At 51.2% G+C, this 16,793-nt stretch overlaps 1 protein-coding gene across 1 annotated transcript; it reads left to right on the top strand.

Annotated features, from left to right (window-relative positions):
- Nucleotides 1-214: 214 nt before the first annotated feature.
- pdia3 (protein disulfide isomerase family A, member 3) lies at nt 215-16,697 on the top strand. The gene is made up of 13 exons (XM_072434767.1): nt 215-489; nt 9,508-9,586; nt 9,939-10,056; nt 11,020-11,127; nt 11,427-11,547; nt 12,762-12,878; nt 13,432-13,557; nt 13,937-14,119; nt 14,193-14,301; nt 14,398-14,526; nt 15,112-15,191; nt 15,323-15,380; nt 16,244-16,697. Exons 1-13 carry the CDS (start codon nt 350-352, stop codon nt 16,349-16,351), a joined length of 1,476 nt encoding a protein of 491 aa, XP_072290868.1. The 5' UTR covers nt 215-349; the 3' UTR covers nt 16,352-16,697.
- The last annotated feature ends 96 nt before the right edge of the window (nt 16,698-16,793 follow it).

Genomic DNA, 16,793 nt, shown 5'->3' with positions numbered 1-16,793 from the left:
AAAGTATTATTTATGATTTCTAAACTCTTATATTTTGTGACTTTACATGTTTGTTTGTCCAACTTTATGATTTTACAGTGTCATTCCGGGAGGCGGGACTTGTCTGCGAGACGCTCTTCTGTGATTGGCCGCTGCGCACTGACCGACACGCGTTCCTGTCCAATCCCGCGCTGCCACACTCTGATTAGGAGCGGCCGCTGCTTCCGCGTTCTGTCGCCTCCCGCAGGGACAAAAGCGTGTCCTCCGCCGCCTCTTCCGCACCTCGGCTCCTCCGCTCGTCCACAGCCGGCTCCCAGGCTCCTCAGGCCCGCTGCAGACCCGCCGCTGACACCCCCGGAGCTCCGCAGACATGCTCCGGCTCACGCTGCTGCTCGTGGCCGCTCTCGGAGGCTTCTCTTCGGCCAGTGACGTGCTCGATCTGACCGACGATGACTTCGAGAGCCGCATCGGGGACCGGGACTTGGTCCTGGTGGAGTTCTTCGCCCCGTGGTCAGTATTATCCGTGTTTTCTGTCATTTCAGGGAGAAGATGAGCCAAACGAGCCGGTTTAGGCCACGAAACCTGCTGCAAAGCCCGAGTTTATCCACCGTTTCTTTCATTGAAGTGTTTTGTTTTCGGCGTCACGTGTCTCCTGAAGACGTGTCTCCTGAAGACGTGTCTCCTGAAGACGTGTCTCCTGAAGACGTGTCTCCTGAAGACGTGTCTCCTGAAGACGCGTCTGACGTGTTGAGTCTCACTCATGAAGTTAAAGTAAAACTCGTTGAAACGCGGTAAAAGGACAATTGCCACGATTATGCGGCCACAAAACTCTGCACAAAAACTGCTTTTATGCACGTATTAACTGAATTAACTGTTGCCTGGTAAAGGTAATAATTCTACTGTGGCGTGAATTGTACGTTTGTTACATTCTAATGTGAAATGTGGAGAAAAGCGCGTAAAAGTCCAGCTTGAGACGCGTTTAAACGAAAAGTACGCCAGAAAGACCAGGAAGTGCGGGGCGGGACTTGGCGTTGTTGTAACGCGCTGATTGGCTGAGGCAGGTTCGGTGTCCACTGTTGATTGGTCAGAGCAGTGATCCAGCGTTAGCGCCGGAGAAAACGTGAAATAAAAACAAAAGAATCAGAAAAGGTTTTTTATTATGAACATATTTCACAAACAGGAAGTTACTTTTATGATTCTGTGCCTCATAAAACCATCTAATATATAATAAAAATAAAAACAATTTAAATCTTCAGGATAAAATATAAAAATAGGCTCATTATTTTCACACAAATGACGTAAGTTTTGTCAACTTTTACATCTCTCTCCACATTCTTCTAGTTTTAAATCATGTTGTTTAATTTGACACTTTTACATCTAAAATGATCCGTTTACACATAAATCTAAACTGAAATACAAACACGTTTTTTCTGTGAAGTTAATGATGAACTCTGATGCGTTTGTTAAAGTTTAAATCTTTTTTTGTCTAAACAAAGAACAGAATGAAAAATGAAAGCAGAGCCGACTGCTTTTGGTTTCTCTTTGACTTCTCCCACATCTCGAACGGCTAAAACGAGGACAATTTGAGACGTCAGAATGAATCAAAGCTGTCGTTTGTCTTCATCTGGTGGTGTTTGTCCCACAGTCAAAGTGTCAACGTTTGAAGTGTTTTTAAGAAATGCAAAACTGAACATCGTCTCTAAAGAGTCATTTTAAACACTTAAGAAAAGAAATAAGTGTTTCAAACCGTCTTTAAAGTGTTTCTCGTGTCTCTCCTCTCCTCGTGTCTCTTCTCTCCTCGTGTCTCTTCTCGTGTCTCTTCTCTCCTCGTGTCTCTTCTCTCCTCGTGTCTCTTCTCTCCTCGTGTCTCTCCTCGTGTCTCTCCTCGTGTCTCTCCTCGTGTCTCTTCTCTCCTCGTGTCTCTTCTCTCCTCGTGTCTCTTCTCTCCTCGTGTCTCTTCTCTCCTCGTGTCTCTTCTCTCCTCGTGTCTCTTCTCTCCTCGTGTCTCTTCTCTCCTCGTGTCTCTTCTCTCCTCGTGTCTCTTCTCTCCTCGTGTCTCTTCTCTCCTCGTGTCTCTTCTCTCCTCGTGTCTCGTCTCTCCTCGTGTCTCGTCTCTCCTCGTGTCTCTTCTCTCCTCGTGTCTCTTCTCTCCTCGTGTCTCTTCTCTCCTCGTGTCTCGTGTCTCTTCTCTCCTCGTGTCTCTTCTCTCCTCGTGTCTCTCCTCGTGTCTCGTCTCTCCTCGTGTCTCGTCTCTCCTCGTGTCTCGTCTCTCCTCGTGTCTCTCCTCTCCTCGTGTCTCTTCTCTCTCCTCGTGTCTCTTCTCTCTCCTTGTGTCTCTTCTCTCTCCTTGTGTCTCTCTTCTCTCCTCGTGTCTCTTCTCTCCTCGTGTCTCTTCTCTCCTCGTGTCTCTTCTCTCCTCGTGTCTCTCCTCGTGTCTCTCCTCGTGTCTCTCCTCGTGTCTCTCCTCGTGTCTCTCCTCGTGTCTCTCCTCGTGTCTCGTCTCTCCTCGTGTCTCTCCTCGTGTCTCTCCTCGTGTCTCTCCTCTCCTCGTGTCTCTCCTCTCTCCTCGTGTCTCTCCTCTCTCCTCGTGTCTCTCCTCTCTCCTCGTGTCTCTCCTCTCTCCTCGTGTCTCTCCTCTCTCCTCGTGTCTCTCCTCTCTCCTCGTGTCTCTCCTCTCCTCGTGTCTCTCCTCTCCTCGTGTCTCTCCTCTCCTCGTGTCTCTCCTCTCCTCGTGTCTCTCCTCTCCTCGTGTCTCTCCTCTCCTCGTGTCTCTCCTCGTGTCTCTCCTCTCCTCGTGTCTCTCCTCGTGTCTCTCCTCTCTCCTCGTGTCTCTCCTCTCTCCTCGTGTCTCTCCTCTCTCCTCGTGTCTCTCCTCGTGTCTCTTCTCTCCTCGTGTCTCTCCTCGTGTCTCTCCTCGTGTCTCTCCTCGTGTCTCTCCTCGTGTCTCTCCTCGTGTCTCTTCTCTCCTCGTGTCTCTTCTCTCCTCGTGTCTCTTCTCTCCTCGTGTCTCTTCTCTCCTCGTGTCTCTTCTCTCCTCGTGTCTCTTCTCTCCTCGTGTCTCTTCTCTCCTCGTGTCTCTTCTCTCCTCGTGTCTCTTCTCTCCTCGTGTCTCTTCTCTCCTCGTGTCTCTTCTCTCCTCGTGTCTCTTCTCTCCTCGTGTCTCTTCTCTCCTCGTGTCTCTTCTCTCCTCGTGTCTCGTCTCTCCTCGTGTCTCGTCTCTCCTCGTGTCTCCTCTCCTCGTGTCTCTTCTCTCCTCGTGTCTCTTCTCTCCTCGTGTCTCTTCTCTCCTCGTGTCTCGTGTCTCTTCTCTCCTCGTGTCTCTTCTCTCCTCGTGTCTCGTCTCTCCTCGTGTCTCGTCTCTCCTCGTGTCTCGTCTCTCCTCGTGTCTCGTCTCTCCTCGTGTCTCGTCTCTCCTCGTGTCTCGTCTCTCCTCGTGTCTCTCCTCTCCTCGTGTCTCTTCTCTCTCCTCGTGTCTCTTCTCTCTCCTCGTGTCTCTTCTCTCTCCTCGTGTCTCTTCTCTCTCCTTGTGTCTCTCTTCTCTCCTCGTGTCTCTTCTCTCCTCGTGTCTCTCCTCGTGTCTCTCCTCGTGTCTCTCCTCGTGTCTCTCCTCGTGTCTCTCCTCGTGTCTCTCCTCGTGTCTCGTCTCTCCTCGTGTCTCTCCTCGTGTCTCTCCTCTCCTCGTGTCTCTCCTCTCCTCGTGTCTCTCCTCTCCTCGTGTCTCTCCTCGTGTCTCTCCTCTCTCCTCGTGTCTCTCCTCTCTCCTCGTGTCTCTCCTCTCTCCTCGTGTCTCTCCTCTCTCCTCGTGTCTCTCCTCTCTCCTCGTGTCTCTCCTCTCCTCGTGTCTCCTCTCCTCGTGTCTCTCCTCTCCTCGTGTCTCTCCTCTCCTCGTGTCTCTCCTCTCCTCGTGTCTCTCCTCGTGTCTCTCCTCGTGTCTCTCCTCTCCTCGTGTCTCTCCTCTCCTCGTGTCTCTCCTCTCCTCGTGTCTCTCCTCTCCTCGTGTCTCTCCTCTCCTCGTGTCTCTCCTCTCCTCGTGTCTCTCCTCTCCTCGTGTCTCTCCTCTCCTCGTGTCTCTCCTCGTGTCTCTCCTCTCCTCGTGTCTCTCCTCGTGTCTCTCCTCGTGTCTCTCCTCTCTCCTCGTGTCTCTCCTCTCTCCTCTCTCCTCGTGTCTCTCCTCTCTCCTCGTGTCTCTCCTCTCTCCTTGTGTCTCCTCTCCTTGTGTCTCTCCTCTTCTCTCTCCTCTCCTCGTGTCTCTCCTCTCCTCGTGTCTCTCCTCTCCTCGTGTCTCTCCTCTCCTCGTGTCTCTCCTCTCCTCGTGTCTCTTCTCTCCTCGTTTCTCTCCTCGTGTCTCTTCTCTCCTCGTGTCTCTTCTCTCCTCGTGTCTCTCCTCTCCTCGTGTCTCTCCTCTCCTCGTGTCTCTCCTCTCCTCGTGTCTCTCCTCTCCTCGTGTCTCTCCTCTCCTCGTGTCTCTCCTCGTGTCTCTCCTCTCCTCGTGTCTCTCCTCTCTCCTCGTGTCTCTCCTCTCTCCTCGTGTCTCTCCTCTCTCCTCGTGTCTCTCCTCTCTCCTCGTGTCTCTCCTCTCTCCTCGTGTCTCTCCTCTCTCCTCGTGTCTCTCCTCTCCTCGTGTCTCTCCTCTCCTCGTGTCTCTCTTCTCTCCTCGTGTCTCTCTTCTCTCCTCGTGTCTCTCTTCTCTCCTCGTGTCTCTCTTCTCTCCTCGTGTCCCTCGTGTCTCCTCGTGTCCCTCGTGTCTCCTCTCTCCTCGTGTCTCCTCTCTCCTCGTGTCTCCTCTCTCCTCGTGTCTCTTCTCTCCTCGTGTCTCTTCTCTCCTCGTTTCTCTCCTCGTTTCTCTCCTCGTTTCTCTCCTCGTGTCTCTCTTCTCTCCTCGTGTCTCTCTTCTCTCCTCGTGTCTCTCTTCTCTCCTCGTGTCTCTCTTCTCTCCTCGTGTCCGTGTCTCTTCTCTCCTCGTGTCTCTCTTCTCTCCTCGTGTCCGTGTCTCTTCTCTCCTCGTGTCTCTCCTCGTGTCTCTCTTCTCTCCTCGTGTCCGTGTCTCTTCTCTCCTCGTGTCTCTTCTCTCCTCGTGTCTCTTCTCTCCTCGTGTCTCTTCTCTCCTCGTGTCTCTCTTCTCTCCTCGTGTCTCTCCTCGTGTCTCTCCTCGTCTCTCTCCTCTCCTCGTGTCTCTTCTCTCCTCGTGTCTCTTCTCTCCTCGTGTCTCTTCTCTCCTCGTGTCTCTTCTCTCCTCGTGTCTCTCCTCTCTCCTCGTGTCTCTCTTCTCTCCTCGTGTCTCTCTTCTCTCCTCGTGTCTCTCCTCTCTCCTCGTGTCTCTCCTCGTGTCTCTCCTCTCTCCTCGTGTCTCTCCTCTCTCCTCGTGTCTCTCCTCTCTCCTCGTGTCTCTCCTCTCTCCTCGTGTCTCTCCTCTCTCCTCGTGTCTCTCCTCTCTCCTCGTGTCTCTCCTCGTGTCTCTCCTCGTCTCTCCTCTCTCCTCGTCTCTCTCCTCTCCTCGTGTCTCTTCTCTCTCCTCGTGTCTCTCCTCGTGTCTCTCCTCTCTCCTCGTTTCTCTCCTCGTGTCTCTCCTCGTGTCTCTCCTCTCTCCTCGTGTCTCTCCTCTCTCCTCGTGTCTCTCCTCTCTCCTCGTGTCTCTCCTCTCTCCTCGTGTCTCTCCTCTCTCCTCGTGTCTCTCCTCTCTCCTCGTGTCTCTCCTCTCTCCTCGTGTCTCTCCTCTCTCCTCGTGTCTCTCCTCTCTCCTCGTGTCTCTCCTCTCTCCTCGTGTCTCTCCTCTCCTCGTGTCTCTCCTCTCTCCTCGTGTCTCTCCTCTCCTCGTGTCTCTCCTCTCCTCGTGTCTCTCCTCTCTCCTCGTGTCTCTTCTCTCCTCGTGTCTCTTCTCTCCTCGTGTCTCTTCTCTCCTCGTGTCTCTTCTCTCCTCGTGTCTCTTCTCTCCTCGTGTCTCTTCTCTCCTCGTGTCTCTTCTCTCCTCGTGTCTCTTCTCCTCGTGTCTCTTCTCTCCTCGTGTCTCTTCTCTCCTCGTGTCTCTTCTCTCCTCGTGTCTCTTCTCTCCTCGTGTCTCTTCTCTCCTCGTGTCTCTCCTCTCTCCTCGTGTCTCTCTTCTCTCCTCGTGTCTCTCTCCTCTCCTCGTGTCTCTCTCCTCTCCTCGTGTCTCTCTTCTCTCCTCGTGTCTCTCTTCTCTCCTCGTGTCTCTCTTCTCTCCTCGTGTCTCTCTTCTCTCCTCGTGTCTCTCTTCTCTCCTCGTGTCTCTTCTCTCTCCTCGTGTCTCTCCTCTCTCCTCGTGTCTCTCCTCTCTCCTCGTGTCTCTCCTCTCTCCTCGTGTCTCTCTTCTCTCCTCGTGTCTCTCCTCGTGTCTCTCCTCGTGTCTCTCCTCTCTCCTCGTGTCTCTCCTCTCTCCTCGTGTCTCTCCTCTCTCCTCGTGTCTCTCCTCTCTCCTCGTGTCTCTCCTCGTCTCTCCTCTCTCCTCGTCTCTCTCCTCTCCTCGTGTCTCTTCTCTCCTCGTGTCTCTCCTCGTGTCTCTCCTCGTGTCTCTCCTCTCTCCTCGTTTCTCTCCTCGTTTCTCTCCTCGTGTCTCTCCTCGTGTCTCTCCTCTCTCCTCGTGTCTCTCCTCTCTCCTCGTGTCTCTCCTCTCTCCTCGTGTCTCTCCTCTCTCCTCGTGTCTCTCCTCTCTCCTCGTGTCTCTCCTCTCTCCTCGTGTCTCTCCTCTCTCCTCGTGTCTCTCCTCTCTCCTCGTGTCTCTCCTCTCTCCTCGTGTCTCTCCTCTCTCCTCGTGTCTCTCCTCTCTCCTCGTGTCTCTCCTCTCTCCTCGTGTCTCTCCTCTCTCCTCGTGTCTCTCCTCTCCTCGTGTCTCTCCTCTCCTCGTGTCTCTCCTCTCCTCGTGTCTCTCCTCTCCTCGTGTCTCTCCTCTCTCCTCGTGTCTCTCCTCTCTCCTCGTGTCTCCTCTCTCCTCGTGTCTCTTCTCTCCTCGTGTCTCTTCTCTCCTCGTGTCTCTTCTCTCCTCGTGTCTCTTCTCTCCTCGTGTCTCTCCTCTCTCCTCGTGTCTCTCCTCTCTCCTCGTGTCTCTCTTCTCTCTCCTCGTGTCTCTCTTCTCTCTCCTCGTGTCTCTCTCCTCGTGTCTCTCTTCTCTCTCCTCGTGTCTCTCTTCTCTCTCCTCGTGTCTCTTCTCTCTCCTCGTGTCTCTTCTCTCTCCTCGTGTCTCTCCTCTCTCCTCGTGTCTCTCTTCTCTCCTCGTGTCTCTCTTCTCTCCTCGTGTCTCTCTCCTCTCCTCGTGTCTCTCTCCTCTCCTCGTGTCTCTCTCCTCTCCTCGTGTCTCTCTCCTCTCCTCGTGTCTCTCTCCTCTCCTCGTGTCTCTCTCCTCTCCTCGTGTCTCTCTCCTCTCCTCGTGTCTCTCTCCTCTCCTCGTGTCTCTCTCCTCTCCTCGTGTCTCTCTCCTCTCCTCGTGTCTCTCTTCTCTCCTCGTGTCTCTCTTCTCTCCTCGTGTCTCTCTCCTCTCCGTGTCTCTCCTCGTGTCGTGTCTCTCCTCTCCTCGTGTCTCTCCTCTCCTCTCCTCGTGTCTCTCCTCTCCTCTCCTCGTGTCTCTCCTCTCCTCTCCTCGTGTCTCTCCTCTCCTCTCCTCGTGTCTCTCCTCTCCTCGTGTCTCTCCTCTCCTCGTGTCTCTCCTCTCCTCTCCTCGTGTCTCTCCTCTCCTCTCCTCGTGTCTCTCCTCTCCTCGTGTCTCTTCTCTCCTCGTTTCTCTCCTCGTGTCTCTTCTCTCCTCGTGTCTCCTCTCTCCTCGTGTCTCCTCTCTCCTCGTGTCTCCTCTCTCCTCGTGTCTCTTCTCTCCTCGTGTCTCTCCTCTCCTCGTGTCTCTCCTCTCCTCGTGTCTCTCCTCTCCTCGTGTCTCTCCTCTCCTCGTGTCTCTCCTCTCCTCGTGTCTCTCCTCTCTCCTCGTGTCTCTCTTCTCTCCTCGTGTCTCTCTTCTCTCCTCGTGTCCCTCGTGTCTCCTCGTGTCCCTCGTGTCTCTTCTCTCCTCGTGTCTCTCTTCTCTCCTCGTGTCTCTCCTCGTGTCTCTCTTCTCTCCTCGTGTCCCTCGTGTCTCCTCGTGTCCCTCGTGTCTCCTCTCTCCTCGTTTCTCTCCTCGTGTCTCTCTTCTCTCCTCGTGTCTCTTCTCTCCTCGTGTCTCTCTTCTCTCCTCGTGTCTCTCCTCGTGTCTCTCTTCTCTCCTCGTGTCCGTGTCTCTCCTCGTGTCCGTGTCTCTTCTCTCCTCGTGTCTCTTCTCTCCTCGTGTCTCTTCTCTCCTTGTGTCTCTCTTCTCTCCTCGTGTCTCTCCTCGTGTCTCTCCTCGTGTCTCTCCTCGTCTCTCCTCCCTCCTCGTCTCTCTTCTCTCCTCGTGTCTCTCCTCTCTCCTCGTGTCTCTCCTCTCTCCTCGTGTCTCTCCTCTCTCCTCGTGTCTCTCCTCTCTCCTCGTGTCTCTCCTCGTGTCTCTCCTCGTGTCTCTCCTCTCTCCTCGTGTCTCTCCTCGTGTCTCTCCTCGTGTCTCTCCTCGTGTCTCTCCTCTCCTCGTGTCTCCTCTCCTCGTGTCTCTTCTCTCCTCGTGTCTCTTCTCTCCTCGTGTCTCGTCTCTCGTCTCTTCTCTCCTCGTGTCTCGTCTCTCCTCGTGTCTCTTCTCGTGTCTCGTCTCTCCTCGTGTCTCTTCTCGTGTCTCGTCTCTCCTCGTGTCTCTTCTCGTGTCTCGTGTCTCGTCTCTCCTCGTGTCTCGTCTCTCCTCGTGTCTCTCCTCGTGTCTCGTCTCTCCTCGTGTCTCGTCTCTCCTCGTGTCTCTCGTGTCTCTCCTCTCCTCGTGTCTCTCCTCTCCTCGTGTCTCTCCTCTCCTCGTGTCTCTCTTCTCCTCGTGTCTCTCTTCTCCTCGTGTCTCTCCTCGTGTCTCTTCTCTCCTCGTGTCTCTTCTCTCCTCGTGTCTCTCCTCGTGTCTCTCCTCTTCTCGTGTCTCTCCTCTTCTCGTGTCTCTCCTCTTCTCGTGTCTCTCCTCTCCTCGTGTCTCTCCTCTCCTCGTGTCTCTCCTCTCCTCGTGTCTCTCCTCTCCTCGTGTCTCTCCTCTCCTCGTGTCTCTCTCCTCTCCTCGTGTCTCTCTCCTCTCCTCGTGTCTCTCCTCTCTCCGTGTCTCTTCTCTCCTCGTGTCTCTCCTCTTCTCGTGTCTCTCCTCTTCTCGTGTCTCTCCTCTCCTCGTGTCTCTCCTCTCCTCGTGTCTCTCCTCTCCTCGTGTCTCTCCTCTCCTCGTGTCTCTCTCCTCTCCTCGTGTCTCTCTCCTCTCCTCGTGTCTCTCTCCTCGTGTCTCTTCTCTCCTCGTGTCTCTTCTCTCCTCGTGTCTCTTCTCTCCTCGTGTCTCTCTTCTCTCCTCGTGTCTCTCTCCTCTCCTCGTGTCTCTCTCCTCTCCTCGTGTCTCTCTCCTCTCCTCGTGTCTCTTCTCTCCTCGTGTCTCTTCTCTCCTCGTGTCTCTTCTCTCCTCTCCTCGTTTCTCTCCTCGTGTTTAACGTCTGTCCCGTGTGTCCTCAGGTGCGGTCACTGCAAACGTTTGGCCCCTGAGTACGAAGCGGCCGCCACTCGACTGAAAGGCGTTGTGTCCCTGGCAAAGGTCAGTTCAAAGTTCAAACCAGTGCGAAAGACAAACCACAACGAGCTCCGTGACTCTTGATCGTTCCATGTCCTGTTTCCATTTGGATGATTGTCCCACAGTTTGACTTCTAGAGTAAATGACACAAATAAAGACCAAGGCTGTCGAACAAAGTATTTCTTCTGCATCAGAGCGAGCTCCGCCCTCCGTGATGTCACATCCTTCTCCTTTAGAGCCGAGGACGTGTTCCTCTGCAGCTCCTTCAGCCTCGTCCTGTGGAGCTGTTCCACACGTGGAGCGGGTCCCGGGGTCGGGTCCATTATACGTGTGTGTGTTTAAGGTGGACTGGCTCATTATACGTGTGTGTTTTAAGGTGGACTGCACAGCCAACAGTAACGTCTGTGGGAAATACGGAGTGAACGGTTATCCCACTTTAAAGATCTTCAGAGATGGAGAAGAGACGGGACCTTACGACGGGCCCAGGACCGCAGGTTTGGAAACGCTAAACTATTATTTCTGTGATGAAGGTGCAAACGAGGAAACAGGAAACACGGAAAACAAATACAAAACGTTACAGAAGGATAAGGTAGAACAGTCAGTTTGTTTAGAGCCGGATCAGATCCTCCTTTAAAACAAACACTCACGACCTGTTCTGCGCACTGTGCTTTACACTGTGCTTTACACTGTGCTTTACACTGTGCTTTACACTGTGCTTTACACTGTGCTTTACACTGTGCTTTACACTGTGCTTTACACTGTGCTTTGCACTGTGCTTTACACTGTGCTTTACACTGTGCACTGTGCTTTACACTGTGCACTGTGCTTTGCACTGTGCTTTGCACTGTGCTTTGCACTGTGCTTTACACTGTGCTTTGCACTGTGCTTTGCACTGTGCTTTGCACTGTGCTTTGCACTGTGCTTTGCACTGTGCTTTGCACTGTGCACTGTGCTTTACACTGTGCTTTACACTGTGCTTTACACTGCGCACTGTGCTGTACCCAGGACCATCTTGCTGTGAGGCGAGGGCACTAACCACTGCGTTGCCTGCAGCATAAATGCATGATAATATTTAATGTTAGTTTTGTTACACATTTCAATATTTGTCTTTTGTTAATTTTGTGAATGAAACGGTACAATAAAAGTACAAACTTTTGTCTGGTTTGAAAAAATATTCAGTTTTTTCATTTGAGAAAAATGTTTTGTGATTTTGTGTTTTTAATTATTAGAAATCTAGAAATTATTAGAAAGTTACAGCAAAATAAACGTTGCAGTAACTTTTTAAGTGACTTTAAACTGAATCAAACGATTCTTTAGATTGTTGCGTTCGGCAAATCATCACGAGCCAAAGTTTTCATTTCATGTTGGATAAAAAAAACAGATTTGGAGGAAACTCCTGTTTATGAAGCACCTTTAGATTGAAAGGAGTAAATCCTGACTTGATGTGTTTGTCTCAGACGGGATCGTGAGCTTCCTGAAGAAACAGGCGGGTCCTGCGTCCGTGGAGCTGCCGTCTGAGGACCAACTGGACAAGTACATCTCTGACCAGGACGCCAGTGTCATCGGTGCGTCTGACCCGGCCACGCCCCTGTCTGACCCGGCCACGCCCCTGTCTGACCCGGCCACGCCCCTGTCTGACCCGGCCACGCCCCTGTCTGACCCGGCCACGCCCCTGTCTGACCCGGACACGCCCCTGTCTGACCCGGACACGCCCCTGTCTGACCCGGCCACGCCCCTGTCTGACCCGACCACGCCCCTGTCTGACCCGGCCACGCCCCTGTCTGACCCGACCACGCCCCTGTCTGACCCGACCACGCCCTGTTCCCGGTCAGATTGTCTTTAAACTCTGTCTCTGTTTGTCCAGGATTCTTCTCCGACTCGTCGTCCTCGGCTCAGACGGAGTTTCTGAAAGCAGCGAGCGCGCTCAGGGAGAGTTATCGCTTCGCTCACACCAACAACGAGGCTCTGGTCACTGCCAACGGAGAGTAAGTGTGGTTAAAAACACTAAAAACACTAAAACACAGGGTCCAGGGAGAGAAAATGTGGTAAAAACAGATGGACAGAAGAGTAAGTGTTTAAATGTTGTGTTTTTAGGGGTGTGGTGCAGTAATAGTGTGTAAATGTTGTGTTTTTAGGGGTGTGGTGCAGTAATAGTGTTTAAATGTTGTGTTTTTAGGGGTGTGGTGCAGTAATAGTGTGTAAATGTTGTGTTTTTAGGGGTGTGGTGCAGTAATAGTGTGTAAATGTTGTGTTTTTAGGGGTGTGGTGCAGTAATAGTGTGTAAATGTTGTGTTTTTAGGGGTGTGGTGCAGTAATAGTGTGTAAATGTTGTGTTTTTAGGGGTGTGGTGCAGTAATAGTGTGTAAATGTTGTGTTTTTAGGGGTGTGGTGCAGTAATAGTGTGTAAATGTTGTGTTTTTAGGGGTGTGGTGCAGTAATAGTGTGTAAATGTTGTGTTTTTAGGGGTGTGGTGCAGTAATAGTGTGTAAATGTTGTGTTTTTAGGGGTGTGGTGCAGTAATAGTGTTTAAATGTTGTGTTTTTAGGGGTGTGGTGCAGTAATAGTGTGTAAATGTTGTGTTTTTAGGGGTGTGGTGCAGTAATAGTGTGTAAATGTTGTGTTTTTAGGGGTGTGGTGCAGTAATAGTGTGTATGTTGTGTTTTTAGGGGTGTGGTGCAGTAATAGTGTGTAAATGTTGTGTTTTTAGGGGTGTGGTGCAGTAATAGTGTGTAAATGTTGTGTTTTTAGGGGTGTGGTGCAGTAATAGTGTGTAAATGTTGTGTTTTTAGGGGTGTGGTGCAGTAATAGTGTGTAAATGTTGTGTTTTTAGGGGTGTGGTGCAGTAATAGTGTGTAAATGTTGTGTTTTTAGGGGTGTGGTGCAGTAATAGTGTGTAAATGTTGTGTTTTTAGGGGTGTGGTGCAGTAATAGTGTGTAAATGTTGTGTTTTTAGGGGTGTGGTGCAGTAATAGTGTGTAAATGTTGTGTTTTTAGGGGTGTGGTGCAGTAATAGTGTGTAAATGTTGTGTTTTTAGGGGTGTGGTGCAGTAATAGTGTGTAAATGTTGTGTTTTTAGGGGTGTGGTGCAGTAATAGTGTGTAAATGTTGTGTTTTTAGGGGTGTGGTGCAGTAATAGTGTGTAAATGTTGTGTTTTTAGGGGTGTGGTGCAGTAATAGTGTGTAAATGTTGTGTTTTTAGGGGTGTGGTGCTTTTCCGGCCAAAGAAACTCCAGAACAAGTTTGAAGAATCCACAGTGACATTTAGTGAAGAAAAGTTCACCAGCAACAAACTGAAGAAGTTCATCCAGGACAATATGTGAGTACTGCACGTACCGCTGCAAATACTGCACGTACTGCTGCTGCATGTAGTAGTAGTAGTGCTGCATGTAGTAGTAGTAGTGCTGCATGTAGTAGTAGTAGTAGTGCTGCATGTAGTAGTAGTAGTGCTGCATGTAGTAGTAGTAGTAGTAGTGCTGCATGTAGTAGTAGTGCTGCATGTAGTAGTAGTGCTGCATGTAGTAGTAGTGCTGCATGTAGTAGTAGTGCTGCATGTAGTAGTAGTGCTGCATGTAGTAGTAGTGCTGCATGTAGTAGTAGTGCTGCATGTAGTAGTAGTAGTAGTGCTGCATGTAGTAGTAGTAGTAGTAGTGCTGCATGTAGTAGTAGTAGTAGTAGTAGTGCTGCATGTAGTAGTAGTAGTAGTAGTAGTGCTGCATGTAGTAGTAGTAGTAGTAGTAGTGCTGCATGTAGTAGTAGTGCTGCATGTAGTAGTAGTAGTAGTAGTAGTAGTGCTGCATGTAGTAGTAGTAGTAGTAGTAGTGCTGCATGTAGTAGTAGTAGTAGTGTTGTTGAAGTTCATTTTGTTTCAGTTTTGGGGCGTGTCCTCACATGACGGACGATAACAAGGACCAGCTGAAGGGGCGGGACTTGTGTGTGGCTTATTTTGATGTCGATTACGCCAAGAACCCCAAAGGCTCCAACTACTGGAGGAACAGGTGAACTGCACCCACACCAGGGGCGTGTCCCATGTCCCCGTCCCAGTGTCTTTAACATGTCTTTAAGTGCAGGGCTTGTACTCGGTACATATTTATGTGGTACTTTTACTTCCATAACAAAGTATTTCACACAGAGGGTCACAGGGTCAGATGTTCCCTTTAGACACGATGTCATAAAGGTCACGATGTCACAAAGGTCACGATGTCACAAAGGTCACGATCTCGTCACGATCTCGTCACGATGTCACAAAGGTCAGAAGGACGAGCTTTGACTCAAAGTAACAGGTTGAAACGGCTTTAGAACTCTACTTCCTGTAAAAACAAACTGAATATTTGCTTGTTTAAATAAAACTCCTTTGAACTGACCTTTGACCCTCAGAGTGATGAAAGTGGCCAAGAGTTTCCTGGACCAGGGGCGGAGCCTAAGTTTCGCCGTGGCCAATAAGAACGCCTTCATGCACGAGCTGTCGGAGTTTGGACTGGACGCCGGCGCCGGAGAGCTCCCCCTGGTGGCCATCAGGACTGCGCGCGGCGACAAATACGCGATGAGCGAAGAGTTCACGTGAGTGCGGCGCGGTCAGCAGACCTTTGACCTTTGACCCGTCAGCGTCTGTAACGTGTGGCGTGTGTTGCAGGCGCGACGGCAAAGCACTGGAGACTTTCCTCCAGGATTATTTCGATGGGAAACTGAAGCGTTACCTGAAGTCTGAGGCCGTCCCCGAGGACAACGACGGTCCAGTGAAGGTCAGGGGCGTGGTCAGGGGCGTGGTCAGGGGCGTGGTCAGGGGCGGTCACCTTCTGCTCTCGGCCTCAGCTCTTTGTCTTCTCTTTGTTCTCCAGGTTTTAGTGGCAGAAAACTTCGACTCGATCGTGAACGACGACTCCAAAGACGTTCTGATCGAGTTCTACGCCCCCTGGTGCGGTCACTGCAAGACCCTGGAGCCCAAGTACAAGGAGCTCGGAGAGAAGGTGTGTCCACACGCACCGGTCACTCCTGAATGACCTCGTGTGCTCAGGTCCTCCACACGCACCGGTCACTCCTGAATGACCTCGTGTGCTCAGGTCCTCCACACGCACCGGTCACTCCAGAATGACCTCGTGTGCTCAGGTCCTCCACACGCACCGGTCACTCCTGAATGACCTCGTGTGCTCAGGTCCTCCACACGCACCGGTCACTCCTGAATGACCTCGTGTGCTCAGGTCCTCCACACGCACCGGTCACTCCAGAATGACCTCGTGTGCTCAGGTCCTCCACACGCACCGGTCACTCCAGAATGACCTCGTGTGCTCAGGTCCTCCACACGCACCGGTCACTCCAGAATGACCTCGTGTGCTCAGGTCCTCCACACGCACCGGTCACTCCTGAATGACCTCGTGTGCTCAGGTCCTCCACACGCACCGGTCACTCCTGAATGACCTCGTGTGCTCAGGTCCTCCACACGCACCGGTCACTCCTGAATGACCTCGTGTGCTCAGGTCCTCCACACGCACCGGTCACTCCTGAATGACCTCGTGTGCTCAGGTCAGACTTTAAAGTGCGTCTTGTGTTTTCAGTTGTCTTCAAATCCAAACGTGGTCATCGCTAAAATGGACGCCACGGCCAACGACGTGCCCACGCCGTACGAAGTCAGCGGGTCAGTGACCACACGCGGTGACCACACGCGGTGACCACACGCGGTGACCACACGCGGTGACCACACGCGGTGACCACACGCGGTGACAGGAAATGCTGTTGTTTTAAATCTTTTAATGTTTGTATTTGCAGTTTCCCCACGATCTATTTCTCTCCAGCCGGACAAAAGAGCAGCCCCAAGAAATACAACGTGCGTATGATTATTATCATTGTCATTATCATTAAAGTCAATTAGACTCATGTCATAATTGTTATGTCGTTGCCGTAGCGATGACATAAACCTCATGTTATTCCAATGGGGAAATCACCAGAACATGTTTACACTTTCACAGGCTCCTCCCCCTCAGGGCGTTTACTCCTCCCCCTCAGGGCGTTTACTCCTCCCCCTCAGGGCGTTTACAGGGCATTTACTCCTCCCCCTCAGGGCGTTGACTCCTCCCCCTCAGGGCGTCGACTCCTCCCCCTCAGGGCCTTATGAACCCGACATGTGACAGACTCGTCTTCAGATCATTAAAAATGATCCACATTTTTATTCAAGAGATTTTTATTCTTTGTTTTCAAAAAGCAATTTTATTTAGAAATTGGAATTTATTTGGAAGAAGTGACGGCGTCACAGATTCAGCTGTAGATGTAATAAAAGGACAATTGGGGCGTGTCAGCCCCGCCCCCTCTTGCGGCGTGGCGAGGGCCGATCATCGCCGCTTGCGGCTATATTTATGATTATCATTATTCAGAAGTGAAAAGACGGATAAATCCCCAAAACACAAATTATATGTTTGATTCAGTCACTTTGGACCAATTAATCGACTTAACGGTTTTACGTTTAAAATTCAATTACATTTAACAATATTTTATCTTGAATTAGACGTTAATATTTATCTTAAGTACAATTACTTTAGTTTAAGGATTAAAGGTTTTATTACTTTGGCAAATGTGACTGAATGAGTCGAAATGAGGAGCGGCCGCGTGGGTTAGCATGTTAGCATGTTAGCATTAGTGTGTTAGCGCCACCGTGTTTGCATTAGCATGTTAGCGTGTTTGTTGTGACTTCAGGGCGGGCGAGAGGTGAGCGACTTCGTCTCGTTCCTGAAACGTGAAGCGTCCAATCCGCTGGTTCTGCCCGACGAACCAAAGAAGAAGAAGAAGAAGGCGGAGCTATAAAAACCACAACATCTGGAAAAAAACCTCCAAAACCCAACGACTTCCTGATCCAAAGCCCCGCCCACACACGACAAAAGGGGCGGGACACAAACTGAAACCATCCACTAAGAAAACGCTCTGAAGACGACCTGCTCCAATCAGAACTGAGCCCAAACCAGACCCGGCAACCGCCCGGCAACCACAGGAAGTAACGCTTTTTTAAACTAATGGGGCGGGCCTTAGCAGAAGAGATTAGCTCTGATTGGTCGGTGGCACTGAGTTCACTGGGATTCTTTTGTTTTGTAAAATGTTTTTTTTGTTTTTGTACATTTTGAAAATTGTGAAATAAAAAGGCCCCAAAACCAAACGTGTGCAGCGTTTATGGGACGGGGGGACGGGGGGACGGGGGGTCGGGTTTATTGCCGTGGTCGGTGAATAATGATAAAGGTGTTTACACATGTTC

Source organism: Eucyclogobius newberryi, unplaced genomic scaffold (genome assembly GCF_026437365.1).
Source record: "Eucyclogobius newberryi isolate DKJ021-1_F unplaced genomic scaffold, fEucNew1.0.hap1 SCAF_7, whole genome shotgun sequence".
NCBI lineage: Eukaryota > Metazoa > Chordata > Actinopteri > Gobiiformes > Gobiidae > Eucyclogobius > Eucyclogobius newberryi.
Note: the sequence above shows the minus strand (reverse complement) of the source record. Positions and strands in the feature narration are given on the sequence as shown.